This window comes from Anser cygnoides, chromosome Z (genome assembly GCF_040182565.1).
Source record: "Anser cygnoides isolate HZ-2024a breed goose chromosome Z, Taihu_goose_T2T_genome, whole genome shotgun sequence".
Taxonomy (NCBI): domain Eukaryota; kingdom Metazoa; phylum Chordata; class Aves; order Anseriformes; family Anatidae; genus Anser; species Anser cygnoides.
The window spans coordinates 11,087,071-11,103,871 of NC_089912.1; the positions used below are offsets into that span (position 1 = coordinate 11,087,071).

Here is a 16,801-nt window from a genome sequence, read left to right on the forward strand (position 1 = left end):
CCGGGGAGAAATTTCTCCAAATTTCTCCCTTTCTCCCCGCTTTTCCTCAGGTGACCACAGGGTGCGTGCCGTGAAATGGGGTAACAGCAGAGCGGGGCGTTAACCACGGCAGCACACCAAACCACCCAAACCCTTCCCCGTTTCCTTTCCGTTCCTTTTTCCAGCTCGGGGTCGGCTGCCACCCCCGGCCCCAGCCACCCCCGGTGTCCCCACAGCCCCCCGTACCGCCCCCACCCCTGTGCCCCCCCATCCGCCCCTCACACCGGGTGCCCTCACACCGCCGTCCCGCCCCGCCACCGCCTCCCGGCCGCGGCGGCTGCGCCGTGAGGGGGCGGCCCCGGGCGGCCCGTCCCCGCTCCGCCATGCTGCCCAACACGGGGTAAGGCGTCCGGCCTCCCTCCTTCCTTCTCCGCGGGGCTGGGGACGGGGCAGAGCCGCGGGAGGGACCTTGGGGGGGCCGGGGTTTGGGGCCGGGGGGCGTCCCGGCGGTCGGTGTGCTGCGCGGGGACGTGCTGCAAGGAGAGCAACTGCGGGGGGCTTGGGTCCGAGCTGCGCGGTGTCTCTGCGGGTCTGTGTGGTTTAAAGTAGTTTGGGTACAAAAAGTAAGCCGAGCCGTGCCCAGCCAGTCCGGCGATCACATCGTCTTTCATTAAAGGGTCTTAATTCAGAGGAATTTTGTTGCCTTTTGGAGAGACAGCGCTGTGAATGGACGGGAACATAAGTTGGCCTTAATTTTGTGAGCAGGGTTGTTCGCTGAATTCCTAACGCGGCTAGGCAAGTTGTAAAAAGTGCCCTGGTGGAGCCTGCTGGTTTCTGTAGTAGTTGGAGCCCGGTGTGAGTTCAGTCCATCTTCATGTTTTTCATTTCCCTGAGGCTGCAGAGCCCGGAGGTGGGTTTGACATTTTTTGTCTTACTGCCAGAGTCCAGCAGGGATGGAAGCAATAAAGGAGCAGCCTTCACAATATAGGCAATTTTAAACAAGCACAGGTATTAAAAACTTGTAAACTATTGGACCATGAAGTGCATTAGGAAATAAATCCAAAGTCTTGCAAGTGTCTTAGCATGCTTAGGAAAGTTAAATGCTTTACAGTCTGGGTAGTTCTCTTGGTGAGGCTGAACGAGCACTTAAACAGGTTGACCCAGCTGGCTTTGCAGGTGCTATCACACCGAGCTGACGGTGATAAATTAAATGAGTAAAAGTAAAACCGAGAAGGAAGCAAGATTATTATTTTTTAAACACAAAAGCGTGAGAGTATCAACTCAGCTCAAAGTTTCAGAGAGGAAATTCATTTCTGAAAAATAATTTTTCCTGTTAGTAAGGCTTTGCATGTTTTGGTAAACACTATTTCTATGGGCTTCTGAAAGAAATGGAAGCTCCTGGAGGAGCTTCGTTTGAAGGACTGAAGGACCTCTAGAGAGTGAGTGTGGTCAGTGGTGGTTGTAAGCCTGGGGAGAAGACTTTGTGTAGGCTGGAGAAGCAGCTGTGCAGAAAAGTGGCAAGGAAAAAAAAAAAGACTCAAGCCAGTGAAAATATAACTAGAATGAATAGAATGTTTCCCAACATTTTAAACAGAGTAATAATCTGGGCAAAGGAATTGAATCCGTGTGAATTCCTCCAGTCACAGCATAATTCAGGTTGGAAGGGACTTTGAGAGGTCTCCAGCTCACAACGTCTTGCCCAAAACCAGGCCAGCTGTGAGGTCAGTCTGGATTGCTCTGTTTTACATCCACCTGGGTCTAAAGAACCTCCAAGGCTGGAGACAGCTCAGCCCGTCTTGGCCCCAGCTCTGCAACCTGACCTTCCCCATGGAGGGGACTGCCTGAACCTCTCCGGTGTGAACCTTTCTTCTCTTAGTTTGAAGGAACACATTGTCTGTAATCCTCCTGCGGTGTGCCACAGTGGATGTGCTTGGCAGTCTCCTTGATCACCTCATAGTGAGGGGCTGCTGTTAGGTTCCCCCAAAGATGTGCCTTCCTCAGGCTGAACTGGCCCGGGTCCCTGAGCCTCTCCTCACAGGGCAGGTGCTCCAGCCCTTAAACATTTCTGTCTCCCTCTGCTGAACTTCCATTTTGAACTTGCCTTGTATTTAGAGGCCCAAAATTGGTCACAGGGTCCATGTGTAGTCTTAGAAGTGCCAACTAGAGGGGCATATCCCCTTCCCTCAGTCTGCTGGTTATGGTGTTCCTGCATCCTGGGGTGCTGCTGGCTTTCCCTGGCAGGGCATGCTGCTGACGTATGCTCAGCTTGCTCTCTGCCAAGTGTCCCCATCCCTTTTCAGCTGTGCACCTCCCTGTCCACTCAGTCCCCAGCCTGTGTCATTGCAGGGACCCTTTCTTCCCAGTTGCAAGGCTGTCCATTTGTCCTTGCTGAATTTCATGAGGCTTCTGTTACATTCATCCGGCCTGTCAAGGTCCCTCTGGATGGCAGCCTAGCCCTCAAGCACATCCGCCAGTTGTCATCCCTGCCAAGTGCGCTTTGTCATCTCCGCCATGCTGGCGATAAAGGTGTTGAACAGGACTGGTGCTGGAGGAGATCTGACTTAATGCTGTCCTCCAGGCAGAGTATGACTTACCCAAACCACCACCCTCTGGGCTTGACCAACTAACTGTTTGTTAACCCTCAGGTTGTGCACCCATTAGGGCCATAATGTCTTAATTTTTGAGAGATGGCATTGAAAGCCTTGCTGAAGTACATGGTATCTGCTGCTCTTGCTCTGGCTACAAATCCCCTCATTTTATCACGGAAGGCAATCAGGTGAGCCAGGCATCTTTCACCCTTGGAAAACCCGTGCTGACAGTTCCCAGTCGTCTTCTTAAAGTGCTGCCAGAGAAGTTGGTCCACGGTTTTCCCAAGAACCAGGACAAGTCTGGTGAGCCAGTGGTTTGGTGAATTGTTCTTTTGGGCGTTCATGTTTGCTTTCCTCTAGTAGTCGGGGAGCACCGCTGATCTCTCTGGCGTTTCATATGTGATAGAGAGGGGCTTGCAAGGGTGTCAGCTTTCTTGGTACAGCATGGTCCATGGCCATGTATGACTTACGTCCTCTTAGGTAGCTTCCAGCTTGACTTCTGTTTGGTGCCAGTTGTTCTCCTCCTATTGAACGAGGTCTGGGACACCTTGCTGATGAAGACCAGGGCAAATGCGGCATAAGGTACCTCAGGCACCGCCAGTACCTGCTCGCAATAAGTCACCCCAACTATTCAGCAACAGGCCTGTTTTTTCCATGTTCAGCCTCTTACTGCCCTTGTAACAGCAGGCGATCTAGTTGCCTTTGACACCTTTTGCGAGCCTTAGCTGCAGGTGAACTTTGATTTTCCACTGCCTGATTCCTCCCTTGTAGCCTGTCCTTGCCTGCACCCCTGGATGACATCTTTGTATGTGTTAGCTCAGTCGTGAGCGCCCTGCGTAGCTGTGTCAGTCTGCTGATACATCCGCTTGCCTTCCTGAGTGCCGGAATGGACAACTCCTTGGACGGTCCACGCTCATGGAGGGGCCTCGAGCCCTGCCAGCCTTCCTGACCTGCTCGGTCCTTCAGAGCTGCCTCTCGCAGGACCCCATTTCACAGAATCACAGGGGCTGGCAGGCACCTCTGGAGGTCACCCGGTCCAGCCCTCCTGCTCAAGCAGGACCGTGTCCATTTACCTGTTCCCTTACTGAGGTGGGGTCTGCACACCTCACATTGGTTTGGGGAAGGTAGAAGCCAAAACCTGGCCTTATTTTTCTGAGTTTAACACCCTGATTGTGAATTACAGAGGTGATCTTTCCTCATTGTGCATGTGACTCAACTCTAGGCAGTGTTTTTTTGCGATTCACTGTATTTTGAGATTTTTCTTCCCATGCCTCTCTAGAACCCAATTCTGCAGAAGGCAGCTGCTTGAATTGGTATCTGCAGGGCTTCACTGACTTGTGGGACTCTGCTGTTGACTAAGATTGCTGTTGCAGGGGAAGATTTCCTCCCCCTTCCTGCCTTGTTTCAGTTTTCAGTCTTCTGAGAGCAAATGCCCTCCTCGAGGTTGCTTTAGAGAGGGATGTTCTCAGACCGGAGGGAGAAAACTGAGACCTGGAGGAACAGTAATTAAATCAAGTGTAGCCCAGACTGAATATAAAACCACATCACGTTCATGATGTGAGTGAATGGTGACGCTGCTGTAGCACATGGTTTATATTCATTCTTTAACTGGGGTTGAAAATTTGGACCGCTTGTCATTTTTCACTCAATTATGAAAAGCAGCACAAGTTTTCTGCTGAACACCACAGTCCACATTCCTTCATTTGGAAAACCTGTGGTCTAAGAGACTTTATTGTCGAGTATGTCCAAAGTTAGAGTTGAATTTTTAGCTCTTAAAATTCAGTGACATTATGTATGTAAGAAAAATATCTTCTGGCACTCCAAAATCTGTTAGTTTCTCCGGGGGTTTTGATTGGACTGATTTTGGGGTGATCTATTAGATTAAATGTAGTTACTGGGAAACTGCTGAGTTTAGTGTAAAAACTTTAAGAGAAAAAATGACTTTCTGAAAATCTTATTTCTGGCACTTGTTTTTGGCACCCTGCATTGGTATTGTGATTCTGGTCCTGAACTTTATACCATGTTGAGACACCAATTCTTTGCGTTTAGAGGGCTGTGAGAAGTGAATTACAGAGAGCTGCACAGGAGTGTCACGTCATTAGAAACCGGCATTTCGATTTACAACTGACTCCTTTTTTGGTTTTGGAGAACTTAAGCAGCTCTGTTGTAAACAGTGCTGGATCATTGTACAAAAAGGTCACTGGGTGACCTGTGTAACCTTCCTGCTTTGCTGCGTTTATAAACTTGGAACATCATCTCGTCTTCGGTGGTGGTGTAGGACTGTACTTTGCTGTAGCTTTGTCCATCTCTTCTGTAGTTTGGGTCCGTTTTTGTAGTAAAATGTTGAAGGAAGTTGGCTGGCTAGAAGACTGCGCTGGTTGTTTTTGTCCTTGAAGAGTGCTAAAAAGTCAGTGATTTACAGGTTTTGCTTTGTTCCCCCTCTTATTTACCCTCCTTATCTTTTTATCTTTAGGAAACTAGCAGGATGCACTCTCTTCATCACGGGTGCAAGCAGAGGCATTGGCAAAGCCATTGCCTTGAAAGCTGCCAAGGATGGTGCAAACATTGTGGTGGCTGCCAAGACAGCAGAGCCCCATCCTAAACTTCCAGGGACTATCTACACTGCTGCAGCAGAGAGTAAGTTGTAACAAATGAGGGTGGGCTTCAGGTGCTGGGCTGCATGCATGTCCTACCTTAATTTTTGTGAGTGGAAAACTGCTTAGACTCCCTTAGCGCCGGTTCAGCTTTAAAACAATACGCTTAACTGGTTCTCTTGCCTCCCAGGAGTTCTGTGAGGTATCAAAATATAACAGTGATGAAAATAGAATGTGAAAATGCTGTGTTAATTTAGATGTCTAGTTGTGCCATACACAATCTCAGTGTTAGGCTTCGGTTCTGGCTATCCTGTTCTTTATGCAACGTGGAAAGGTCACAATTTGAGAGTCTTGTTTTCAATGTGTTCATTGGAGAAGAGATTCTCAGCAGACTATTTGTTCAATCTGAGAGACAATTTTTAAATGTTTTATTTTCTAATTATGCAGTTGAAGCGGCTGGAGGAAAGGCTTTGCCATGCATCGTTAATGTGAGGGAAGAACAGCAAATTATTAATGCTGTGGAGAAAGCCGTGAAGACTTTTGGAGGTATGCTGAGATGTGGGGGAAAGGTTAACAGGCAGATTGTTCAAACAACAAAAAAAAGAACAGCCTGCCTTACTCCTGCTTTTTGTCCCTAACTGCTAACATGAAATGGCTTATTTTAAAACCAGGGATTGATATTTTGGTGAACAATGCAAGCGCCATCTCTTTGACTGGCACTTTGGAAACAGAGACAAAGAAGGTCAATCTCATGATGGATGTCAACGTACGAGGAACCTACCTCACGTAAGTGCTGAGAAAGGGAAGTGAAGAAATTTTAACAAAATGTTTGACATTACCTCAGTTTACCTGAGGTACTTTCTGCAGCTGAATCTGGTTATCAGACATTATGTTCCTTTAAGTTCTGTTGCTAAAGATCAGTGAAGGAATTGTCATTAGAGTAGTTTAAAAACGCTCACGATCAGCCTGCTGAATCAGAGAGAGACATGCACAGCATGTCAATAGCAGGTAGAGAGAAAAACAGAAAGAAGGTAATAATTCTGGCTGCGGGGTGGTGGGTTTGTACTTCCACCCTGTGTTGTCTGCTTCTGAAAGCTGAACTGTGAGCAGCGCTGTGCTCATAAAGGAAAATCGTTCTTGCAGCATGGCATTGCACAAAATGCTCTGTGGATGTCCCTTGTTATGTCTCTGAATGGGCTGCACTGTGTTGCTGGTAGCAAGTGCCATTTACACCTTCAGCCCCCAACAGCAATAGTCACTTTCTAGATGGTAACATCTAGCTATTCCAAATTAATGAAGAATTCTTTAAAACGTCTTTTGTTTGGTGCCTTAAGAAGATTAAAAAAAGCAGATTCTGTGTTGCTGAGAGTGGAAACATATGTGAAAGTTTAATGCCTCTCAAGGGAAGTTACAAATGGTCTTTGTCGTTGCTTTAAAGCAATCAATTGTGAAGACCTAGTAAAGCATTTCAGCCTTTTCTTCCCCTTGCTTTGTGTGTTCCTTCAGTTAGTAATTTGTAGAGTTCTGTTGTCAATTTACCGTTGAGAAGGTTATCGTAGCTAAAAAAAAAAATGGCACAGGTATTTTGTCTGTGGAGGAGGTAGGGAGGATTTCCCATTCAGAGGTGTACCTGTCGAAGTGTGTATACCTTGGCTCCTGTGCACTAAGAAACAGGTATCTGTTACTGAACCTCACACACTGTCACTGGAAAGAGTTGAAGCCCCAGCTTATTTTAGCAGGTGATAAAAGACAGTGTCAACTTTAATGATTTTACAGTTGAAGGTGTTTCCTCTGCGGCTGACAGTATGCATGCATCCTGATGAAATGTGTGAATTGGAGGTAGGTAATGTAGTCCACAGCACTGCTGTTCTCCCTAACAAGCTTGATAAAAATTCTCCAGCAGAGGTCACATGCCAACATGTACCCTAGATGTAGAAGTGAAGTCAAATGATGGTTTCTAATAAGGTGAAAGTTGTGCTTTTACAGATGCACGTACATTCTAAGCTGAATGAAGTAGGTGACTCTTCTGGTCACCAGAGAACAGGCTTTGAGTTTTGCTTGGAATTGTCACAATAGCTTTTCACTATGCAGTATTACTTCTGTGATGTGGTTTTGAAGAAGAAATAGATGTGTGATCAGAAGAGGATATATTTAGGACCAAATGATGCTCTGCACTGGTGATTTGGCTTGTTACCTTATTGTGGTTTGTTGCCCCTGTCAGAACTATTACCAGCAGACTATGGCTTCTGAGCATCTGGAAAATCTGCTTTAGTAGGTGCTGCTAGGACAGAATATTTCTGTTGTTCCATTTATCAGATAAATATTTGATACAAGGGCAGGGTTTCAGCTTAGTGTCGGATCTTCAAGAAAGTGAAAATAGTGGTGTGCCATTTTTTATTGTGAGGGTAGGTGTTCTGTAAAATAAGAGGTGACTGACTTGTCTGGTTTCTGTCTTCCAGGTCCAAAACATGCCTTCCATACTTGCGGAAGAGTAAGAACCCCCATATCCTGAACCTCAGCCCACCTATGAATATGAATCCCATGTGGTTCAAAAATCATTGTGGTGAGTGGCATTCAGGGGCTTTGTTGTTATTTTTGAGAACCACATAAATAACTGGTGAAATGTGCAGGAATGCCAGCCCAGAACGCCAGATCTTGTGTTCTTAGCATTCGGTACAGACTGCCTGTAATGGTTCCCCAGAGTCTTTTGCACCTCACATAAAAAAAACAACTGGTTTGTGGGAAAACAGAGTGCAAATTTCGTGGTCTAATATGTCCTTTTATTTTCAAGAATGTTCTATGGTTAAGAGACTGCTTTTTCGTAGGAATTCTTACGATAACACAGTGTTTTCTGTTACACAAAGAATTAGAAAAGCAAAATCTGTTTTCTTACAGTTTCAGCTTCATGTTTGATTTAATAGAAATAAAGCTCAAGGCTGTATTTCTAATTGGAAATTATTTTGAGGTGTGAAAGAGACCTCATTCTGTGTTTAGGTTAGAACATATGTTGTTCATTTTAAGCTTGTTGAATAGCTTCCAATTTTAGACGCTTGTCCTGTAAATCTCCCCCAGCAAGTCCAAGTTTTTTCCCCCTAAAAGTTTCCTTTCTCAAAGTAGAAAAGAAGGATTTAGAATGTCCTTTTTTCTTCCTCTTTTTTTTTTTTTTTTTTTTTTCCCCCTACACTAAAATGCTAGTTTGGTCATAAACAGCTACTGTGTCGCAGAAAAAATTGAGAGCTGCTCTCAGTGTTTGTATAAAAATACAATATAAACACCATAAAGTTGAGCTTCGGTCATTGTTTTCATTTGCCAAAAGATGCTTAGCTCATCTTTTAGCTCATTTAGTTGTAGTGAAGAGATGGCAGGCTACAGTTCGTATCTGCCAAGGTACAGGGGAGGAAGCGAGAGATTTTTGCTCTGGGAAGATACTGCTTTGTGTCCAGAAACTTAATTTTCCATGCAAAGAAATAACTTTAATTTTGAAGGATAGAAAATTCAAGTTCTGTTGATGGACCGCACATTTTGATCCTACTAAATACAGGATGTTTATATATTTCTTGTTGTAGCTTATACCATTTCTAAATACGGAATGTCCATGTGCGTCTTGGGAATGGCAGAAGAATTTAGAGGAGAAGTTGCTGTCAATGCTTTATGGCCTAAAACAGGTGATTTTTTATGATAATAAAATAATTTTTGTATTTTGTCTTATACAACTTGGTTTATTTAGCTTTAAATGCACTTTAAATTTCTTCTGGAACTGATTCAGGACACCAAGCAATTCTTTTGCACATTCTTTGTTCAGCCTGCATGGATGTTGGTTTTCATTCTTAGCTCTCACTAGACCATTGCCACTTTGATCCTAACTTGTTTTCAGCCTGATTGCAACCCATTCAGCCCTTCTACTTGGCCTGACTGTGCTCCTTTTCATATTCCCAGAGTTCTGGTTTGGGCAGAATCACAAAAGTACTAGCATGCTTTCATTTGCATTACTATTTAGAATTCCCTGCTGGTTAGATTGCCAGGAAGTAGGTGGAACTGGCAATAGACATATCTTTGTAGAGATAATTAAAAAAATAATCCTCATTCTAGAGGTTTTGGCACAGTGGGCCAGCAAATAGTTGTTCACAAAACCATCTTCTTGCAAGTCACAGGACATTAGAGCTTTAAAGTAGAAAAACAGCTTGGTGTTCCCAGATTGTATCAGCTCCAGTTTGTTGTCTGTGGATCAGCGAGAATCAGGGCTATGTTTCAGGATTTAGTCCGCTGTTGGACAAAGAGGCCTGTCCCTTCATCCCAAATACATCTATATGCAGAAATGATACGGATGTCATTAAAATCAGAGAGAGGGTAATCTTGCCCTTTGGATGGCGTGGTCCTAGTCATCACCTTATGATACATTACAACAGCAAAGCTTATTCCCTTAACGTGGAATTAAGCAGTGAGAGAGGCAGAGGGGCAGGAAGAAAGGAAAGAAGAAGAAATAAAAATAATGAAGCAAGAGCCTCTTCTGGGGCTAGTGCTCCAGTTGTAAGCAACGTTTGTACCCAGGCACTTTTCAGCACTTTCCTGTTAGGAATTGCAGGCCCGTTACAGTTTTGAGCGTGGAAACTCTCTGGTTTGCTCCCCCTAAAGTGAGGAGTATGAGCAAAACTTGATGATTTCAGTCAAAGTCAACTGAGTTTCTTTGCTTAAATGCTCTGGGTGGTAGTCAGTTGAACGCTTACGTTGGTATATCTGTCAGATCAGGTCGTTTTTCACTGGTCTGGATACTTGCATTGTAAATTCTCCCAGTACATTAATATCTTACAAACTCTGCTTGTGCTGAGTTTTACTCACAGAAATATTTTATTTAGGGATTACTTCCTGAATGATAGTTACATCAATACCAAACCTGCATGAATATCATGATAGGTTCTCTTGTGTGAAAAGTATTTAAATTTTAGCGTAAGATTCCGCACAGTATATTCTGACACTTTTCAGTTCAGTCATGTATTTAAATTCTTTTAGTGAATGTGCTCAGTTATTCAGGGTTGGACGAGCAAAGAGAACATGTTAGTTGCTTGTAATAAGTGTTCAGTTTATCTATAGATGCTAAATCCTCGTGTCGTTGAATTACTTATCCATTAGGCAGAATAAGATGATGTAGTCAATCTTAAGATCTTTTTTTTTTTTTCTTTTTAATCTGGTATTTGTAATTGTTTTGATCTTTTGTTTTTAACATTTTGGCTAAAAATGAAAATTCTCGTTTACAAGCAGTTCTTAGGTAGATATATGGCTGCCCGAGGAACATTGTGTTTTCTGGTTTTTTTTTGCCCTGTCCGTGAGGTTTGGGAGTGTTGGGTGCAATGCAAGGAGTTGTAAGTTCTGGAGTTTGGTGATAGTATCTTTGTATTCTCTGGCAAAACTCATACCTGCTGGGTTGTCCGTATGAAATTCTGGGAGTGTTCCCATCCCACCAGTGTCTGTAGCAGAAAGAACAGCTTTGCGTTTGGCACCAATGTCATCTGCCTTAATCGTGACATAAGAAGGAGAAAGTGCTGATACTGTTGAATTTTAGTGAGCAGGTCTTTAAGGCATGCTGTGTATTTTGAAGAGGATAAGCTGTTCATCTTTGGTATACTGAAGGCAAATGCACACATAACTTCATGGTCTGGATTGCCTTCTTGACAGTGAAGTGAAAGATCGCCTTTCAGGTTTCGAGTCTCTGTTTTATCTGTTATTTCTGAAGGAGTTAGGAACACGCACTCGCTTCCACATGCTTGCTTCTGCAGTAGTCCAAGGAAACCTCACAAAAGTTTCAATGGAGATTTCACAGAATAGGGCAATGCAATTTGCTTCTTAAAGCCTCCCACCCACCAAACCTCATGCCCATCCCTCCTGGCTTGCAGCTAAAATGCCACTGCTGTGTGGGTTTTATATCTCCTCAGAATCCTGTTATTTTATTTTATTTTTAATAAGTGGACATGATATTTTATCTAATGTTTTGTGGTTTTTGGTCACTGACTGATTAAGCATAGAAAATTGTTTATGAGAGTTAAGGACGATGCAGGAATTCATCCAAAGTACCTCATTCAGACAGAGAGGTTTGGCATGACTTATTTTCACCAGCAGCACTTTGTATGGAATATGCAGGCAGAGTATGAGGCAGTAGATGTTCAAAACCTTTCTGCATCAATCTGTGCTCATAGGCTTATATTTAGAAGGATAACATTTGGCACTAATAAGAAGGTGGGAGGTGCATGGGCCAGGAAAAGTGAGCAGGTTAATGAATCCTCAGAGTATTGAAGTACAGTTTTGTCAAAAGGAACTAATAAACTTCATCAGTGTATCTGATGGAAATAACCTCTGAACTGTTGGTAGTTATTAAAAAAATAAAATAATAATTAAATCTTGCAGGATAGGTCACATTTTAGAGGACTGAAGGAAATGCCTGAAGAAGATGTATTTCCTGTCCTCAGAAAGGATAAAAAGACCTAGATGTATGTACAGTGTAACTATATGCCACTTATCTATAGGCGACTATTTGTAGCATTTCACTTGATTTGAAAAAAAGAAGCTGAGGATGATCAAATGTAAATGAAATCCAAAGGCTAGCGCCCACCACAGAAGAGTGCAAAAAGCCTCAGAAGTGAGTGGACAAGGCCATCCACCTCTTACACTTTACCAGAACACACTTTGACAGGAACTCCCGTGACCAGCATTGAACACTGTTGTTCTTTTACACGGCTCCCACTTGGGAATGATCTTTCTCACATCGGTGTGTACAGTGCCTACTCTTTCCTTTTAAGTGATGTTTCAATCATTTCTGCATCAAAGCTGCTGTTACTTTGTGTGGAATGGAAACATCTGAAGGAGAACAAAAATAATTTAAAATCAGGTTTATCTTTCCGCCTCCAGGATCTGTCATCCCCAAGTGGGGGAGGTGATTTGAAATCTGTCCTGGAACCTAGAAAAGAGCAGGGCAGAGTGTTGAGTCTTGAAGAGAAGCTGCAAAGAAGACATGAGGCAGAACTGTATAAGGGAAGACTAATAACATGGCAAATGCCAGAAGCTACAACTGAGCAGCCTCTTTGTGGAAGAGGATGAAAGCAAAGTGAGGTACATACCTCAACCTGGAAGAGCAAAAGTCCATGTTGGGGGCATTGATAGAAGGGTTGAGAGACATGATGAATGTCATAAGGAGTCCTTCTCCTTCTTTTTCTTCCTTTAATAGCTTTCTATTTTTACTGCTGCTTGTAGAGAATTATTTGTCCGTTGGTAGTATTTCCTAGTTTCGTCTTTGTAAGATTTCCTTTCATGTGAAAGGAAAATAGTTCATGCACTTGCCATGAAGATGGGAATTTCATGTCGTCAGTGTTAAACCATTATTTTCTTATCCTCCAAACTTTCCAGCTATACACACAGCTGCTATGGATATGTTGGGAGGATCTGGAATAGAGAAACAGTGCAGAAAAACGGACATCCTTGCAGATGCTGCATATTGCATTTTAACAAAACCAAAAAGTTTCACCGGAAACTTCATTATTGATGAAGTTCTGCTGAGAGAAGAAGGAGTTAAGGATTTTGATGTCTATGCAATTGCACCAGGTAAAAGAGATCTTTAAAACGAGAGATAAGTTGAGGAAGGAAGGAAGGCCATATGAGGAATATGAATATTCTTTTGTGTCTAGGGCCTCTTATGTGAATCTGTAAAAAGTCACATGGCTCAACTTTCGTAACTTGCCTTCCTGGAAAGCACATACTAGTTCACCAAGGCTCAAATCATACATGTCTATTAAAGTAAAGAAATCCATTGACAAAAATAAAATGCACCTGCCCTATAGGTGCATATATAACCATTTACCAAATAGTGAGATAGTGTATCATCTTCAAAGGTTTCTCATTGCATCTGTAAGAGGCCTCCAGGTCTGATTTTAAATGAACCAGAACCCAAACATGTTATTTCATGATTTGTCGTTCCTTCAAATTGCAGGTTTTTTTACATATAAACCGTGGTGTATTTTCATACAAAGTGGATTCCTGTCTGTGCTGTTCACCTTCACTTGGACTTACTGTTATTTTTTAACTCCCCTTCAGGTCACCCCCTGATGCCTGACTTCTTCTTGGATGCTGAAATTGACGTGACAGCCATGAAACCAGAAAGCCATGGTAATGGCTTTCGAATGCCTCCTCTATTTCAGATTACTTTCTTTTCTCCCAAGCATTTGTGCTACAAGCTGTTTGGCAAAACCTCTTTTGTATTTGGGATATGATATATGGACTGTCACACTCTGTAACTTTTACGGTTTATAACTATTGCTTTATTTTGAAGAATTCTCTCTTAACCATCTGAATTGTGTAGTATGAAGGTCACAGGTAAATATTGCTGGAAAAAAGTCAATAGCAAACAATACATTATGCAGGGGTGTTATATCTGTCTTGCTAAATTTGTAAGAAAGGAATTGATGTAGAGCCTCCATTGCTTCTTAAATGAAATTCCCACAGTCATGTGTGACGTGAATGTCCATGGGGTGAAACGGAGAAATCTTTGTCATAACAGCATCAGTTTTGCTTTTTCAGAATTGTAGTCTGTCAGGCTGGTGGGCAAGTAAGAATACTGAGTAGTTTTCATGGTGGTGCCAAAACAGGTAGAGAGAAGGGAAGAAGGATGCTAAGTTTGAGCAGAGTCCCTTTCCCATGAAAAAAACAATTTGTGCATATGCTCCAGGACTTTTTTGCCAGAGATAGAAGCTGTTAACTCCCTGGACTGTGAAACCCAGGTTATTTAGTAGCAATTCACAAAACAATCCTAATTATTTTCTGATACTTAAGATACCTAACCAACTTTCTGCAACAAATTTGAGGGTATTCAACGTGATAAGCCTTGTAAATTGCAAATGCTTTTCTTAATTTTTAAATGTGCATATTCACTGCAGTATGGTAAAATGCTGGTTAAATTAGTGAATTGACCAATAGCTGAGAAGCTTTTGCAGAAGAATTACTGAAAATATTTGTGTTATTAGAAATATACATAACATGCATAAGCATTTCAGCATGAAAGTTCTGTTACTAAAGACACCGATGTTTTTTTTGTTTGTGCTGTCAGGAGTATATTGAGTGCATAGAAAACTGTGCTGGTTAAACATTAGGAATGAATTGTGAACAGTCAGAATTAAATTGTTGCTGTGGTTTCATTTTTACTTTTCTTTTGACATAGTAAGAAGTGAAATATATATTACAGAATTACCCTTAGTGCTGTATACCAGTTTCAGTTGCCAGGTGCTGAAAACTTCTTTTATCAGTATTGAAGATACTGTTATTTCAGTGGTATTTTCCCAACTGAGAAGCGTAAGTCCTAGAAAACCGCCTATGGTCAACAGTGTTGCATATAAGCTTTTCAGAGTTCTCTCCCTGTGTTAAGACATGCTGTTTTAGAGTTTTGTGCATCGTTCAGCAAGAAATAATCTATTTCTTGTAGGTGCTTCCCAGGCATTCAAGGAGGAAAAGAAATCAAGTGGATCCAAGCATGAAGGCCCAGATGGGGCTAAGGGTCATACAGAATCTGCTTCGAGTCCTGTTGCAGAAACATTCAGAGTTATTCAGGGAGCCATCAGTAAAGAATTTGTGAGATCTACGCAGGGTGTCTTCCAGTTTGAATTATCTGGTAAGAAAGAGCAGCTCTTGTAAAACTTTCACACGCTCCCATGCCTAGCCAAAGGCAGCCCGGCGACTGCCGCTCGTTCTCCCTGCCGTGCTCAGGTGATGACGGAGGCACTTGGTACATCGACCTGAAAACCAATGACGGGAGCGCCGGCTTCGGAAAGCCTCCTGTGACGGCCGACGTAGTTATGAGCATGTCGAGTGGCGACTTTGTGAAAATGTTCACAGGTGAGTAACGAAGGCATTCACCAGAGGGGCGGCGGTGTCTCGCGCCCAGAATGCTTTGTTCTGAACATTTCATTCTGCTGGTAGCCTAGTGGACTGGCTCTTCTCTTTGTAGTCCTGGAACTGGATGAGCATTAAGCTTCTAGTGGCCCAGGTGCAAGTAGGATAGAGTTCCTTGGGCTCCTCTGGACTCTTATGTCTGTGAACAAAAAGAGCACGGAAGTTGATAGTGCTTTGTTGAGTAGCTATTAGAGATTTCACAGGGAGCGTAGCTTCAGAAAGCATCCGCAGTTTCAGAAAGCACCCAGTCAGTCTACTGAACTTCTTTTGTGCACACCTCTCATCTGTTTTTCCTAAATGCATGCTGCTTTTACACGAGCTGGGTAGCAAAGTAATCACCAGATACTACTGTAGGATACCGAGGTTTCGTCCGCACGGTCTGTCTCCAACTCTTTTCCTGATAATGCTGTATCTTCTTTTTAGGTAAACTAAAACCAACCATGGCCTTCATGTCAGGAAAGTTAAAGATCAAAGGTAACATGGCACTAGCAATAAAGCTGGAGAAGATGCTGACACAGTTTAACTCTAAACTTTGAGGGGAAAGCCTTCCTAACAGAACGTTGGCCTTTTATGTATAACGATAATGCTGTTCTTAAATGCTAGTCCTTTTTGATGAAATATAATACGTAAGAATAAAACGTGAGACTGTTAGAGGAGAAATAACTGAGTCTGATGAAGACTAGAAGGCGTTTGTCTTGATTAAACGAATTCCTTCTTGAGAATACACATGCTAGGTTGCAAGCGTTTTCATTTCCTCTACGCCTTTGGAACTGTGCAGCATATCTGAAGTGGGCTTCCTTCTACATGGCTGTTTGCGTGCATGTCCCAGAAAAAGGGTGGGGGGACCAAGTGTTACCCTGCCGTTGTATTTCTGCGATATAAATGCCATGCAGAGATCCCTGTGCTGGCATAGAAGTGGGAGCAATACGGTCGGTTTTGCAGGGTGCCAAGTACCTCTGCTAAGTGGCCATCTCATTATTTGTTTTTGCTTTCCTTGGTTTATTCCCTACACTAGTCCTGGTACCTGTGAGTCAGGTTACGCACACCTGCATGCACGCGTGCACACAGCTGCACACCCACCCACCGCCACAGACAAGGCGATGCCTCCCACAACAGCTGCAGGTAGCACCAGGAGGTTTAAGCTACCAGACCTGTGCAGACAGCCACGTCCCCTTCCTCCTCTTCAGCTGGTAAGGACGGGAGCTGAGCACTGAAAGCAGGGAGGGCCTCACTCTCCAAAGGGGTGAGTGAACGCATCCTCGTCAGCACGGTGCGAGAGCATCTGCAGAGCCCAGTGTACCAATCTCTTTAAGCGCTTATTCAGTGTCACCAACAGAACTGCCCAGAATTTAAGGCATTTAGGTCTCCCAAGCATGCTGAGAAGCTTGCAAGACTTAGGATTTACTTCCTAATGCACTTCGTGGTCCAATAGTTTTCAAGTTTTTCAAGCCCACACTCATCTAAGACTGCTGGTATTGCGAAAGGTCCGTCCTTGTTGAATTCTGGTAATAAGACAGAAAATTCACATTCACCGTTGTGCTTGCTTCACAGACGGGTTCCTCTCTAGCCAGGCGTGACAACCTGGGGCGCAGAGGTATGGAGGGAGGGGAAGCTCACCCCCTGTTGGGCAGCGGCAGCTCCTCAGCCCCTCTGTGTTTGCCCGAGCAGGAGGGAGCAGCGTGGCTGGGTCGGGTGAGTGCTCGCGGCCACACAGCC

At 43.7% G+C, this 16,801-nt stretch overlaps 1 protein-coding gene across 2 annotated transcripts; it reads left to right on the forward strand.

The window, feature by feature from the left end:
- The first annotated feature begins 223 nt into the window (after window positions 1–223).
- On the forward strand, window positions 224–15,811 carry HSDL2 (hydroxysteroid dehydrogenase like 2). 2 transcript variants are annotated; one of them, XM_066987987.1, is made up of 11 exons: window positions 224–379; window positions 5,041–5,204; window positions 5,609–5,707; window positions 5,833–5,947; window positions 7,621–7,724; window positions 8,728–8,826; window positions 12,554–12,748; window positions 13,238–13,309; window positions 14,619–14,804; window positions 14,900–15,028; window positions 15,509–15,811. In XM_066987987.1, exons 1-11 carry the CDS (start codon window positions 363–365, stop codon window positions 15,619–15,621), a joined length of 1,293 nt encoding a protein of 430 aa, XP_066844088.1. In that variant the 5' UTR covers window positions 224–362; the 3' UTR covers window positions 15,622–15,811. The 2 variants fall into 2 exon arrangements, with proteins under 2 accessions (XP_066844088.1, XP_066844089.1); XM_066987988.1 differs by lacking the exon at window positions 12,554–12,748.
- Window positions 15,812–16,801: the final 990 nt, after the last annotated feature.

Excerpts from the sequence above, each read along its gene's own strand:
- HSDL2 (XM_066987987.1), top strand. Across the intron at positions 5,708-5,832 it reads AGCCGTGAAGACTTTTGGAG|GGATTGATATTTTGGTGAAC; the intron begins GTATGCTGAGAT and ends TTTTAAAACCAG. Across the intron at positions 15,029-15,508 it reads CTTTGTGAAAATGTTCACAG|GTAAACTAAAACCAACCATG; the intron begins GTGAGTAACGAA and ends TCTTCTTTTTAG.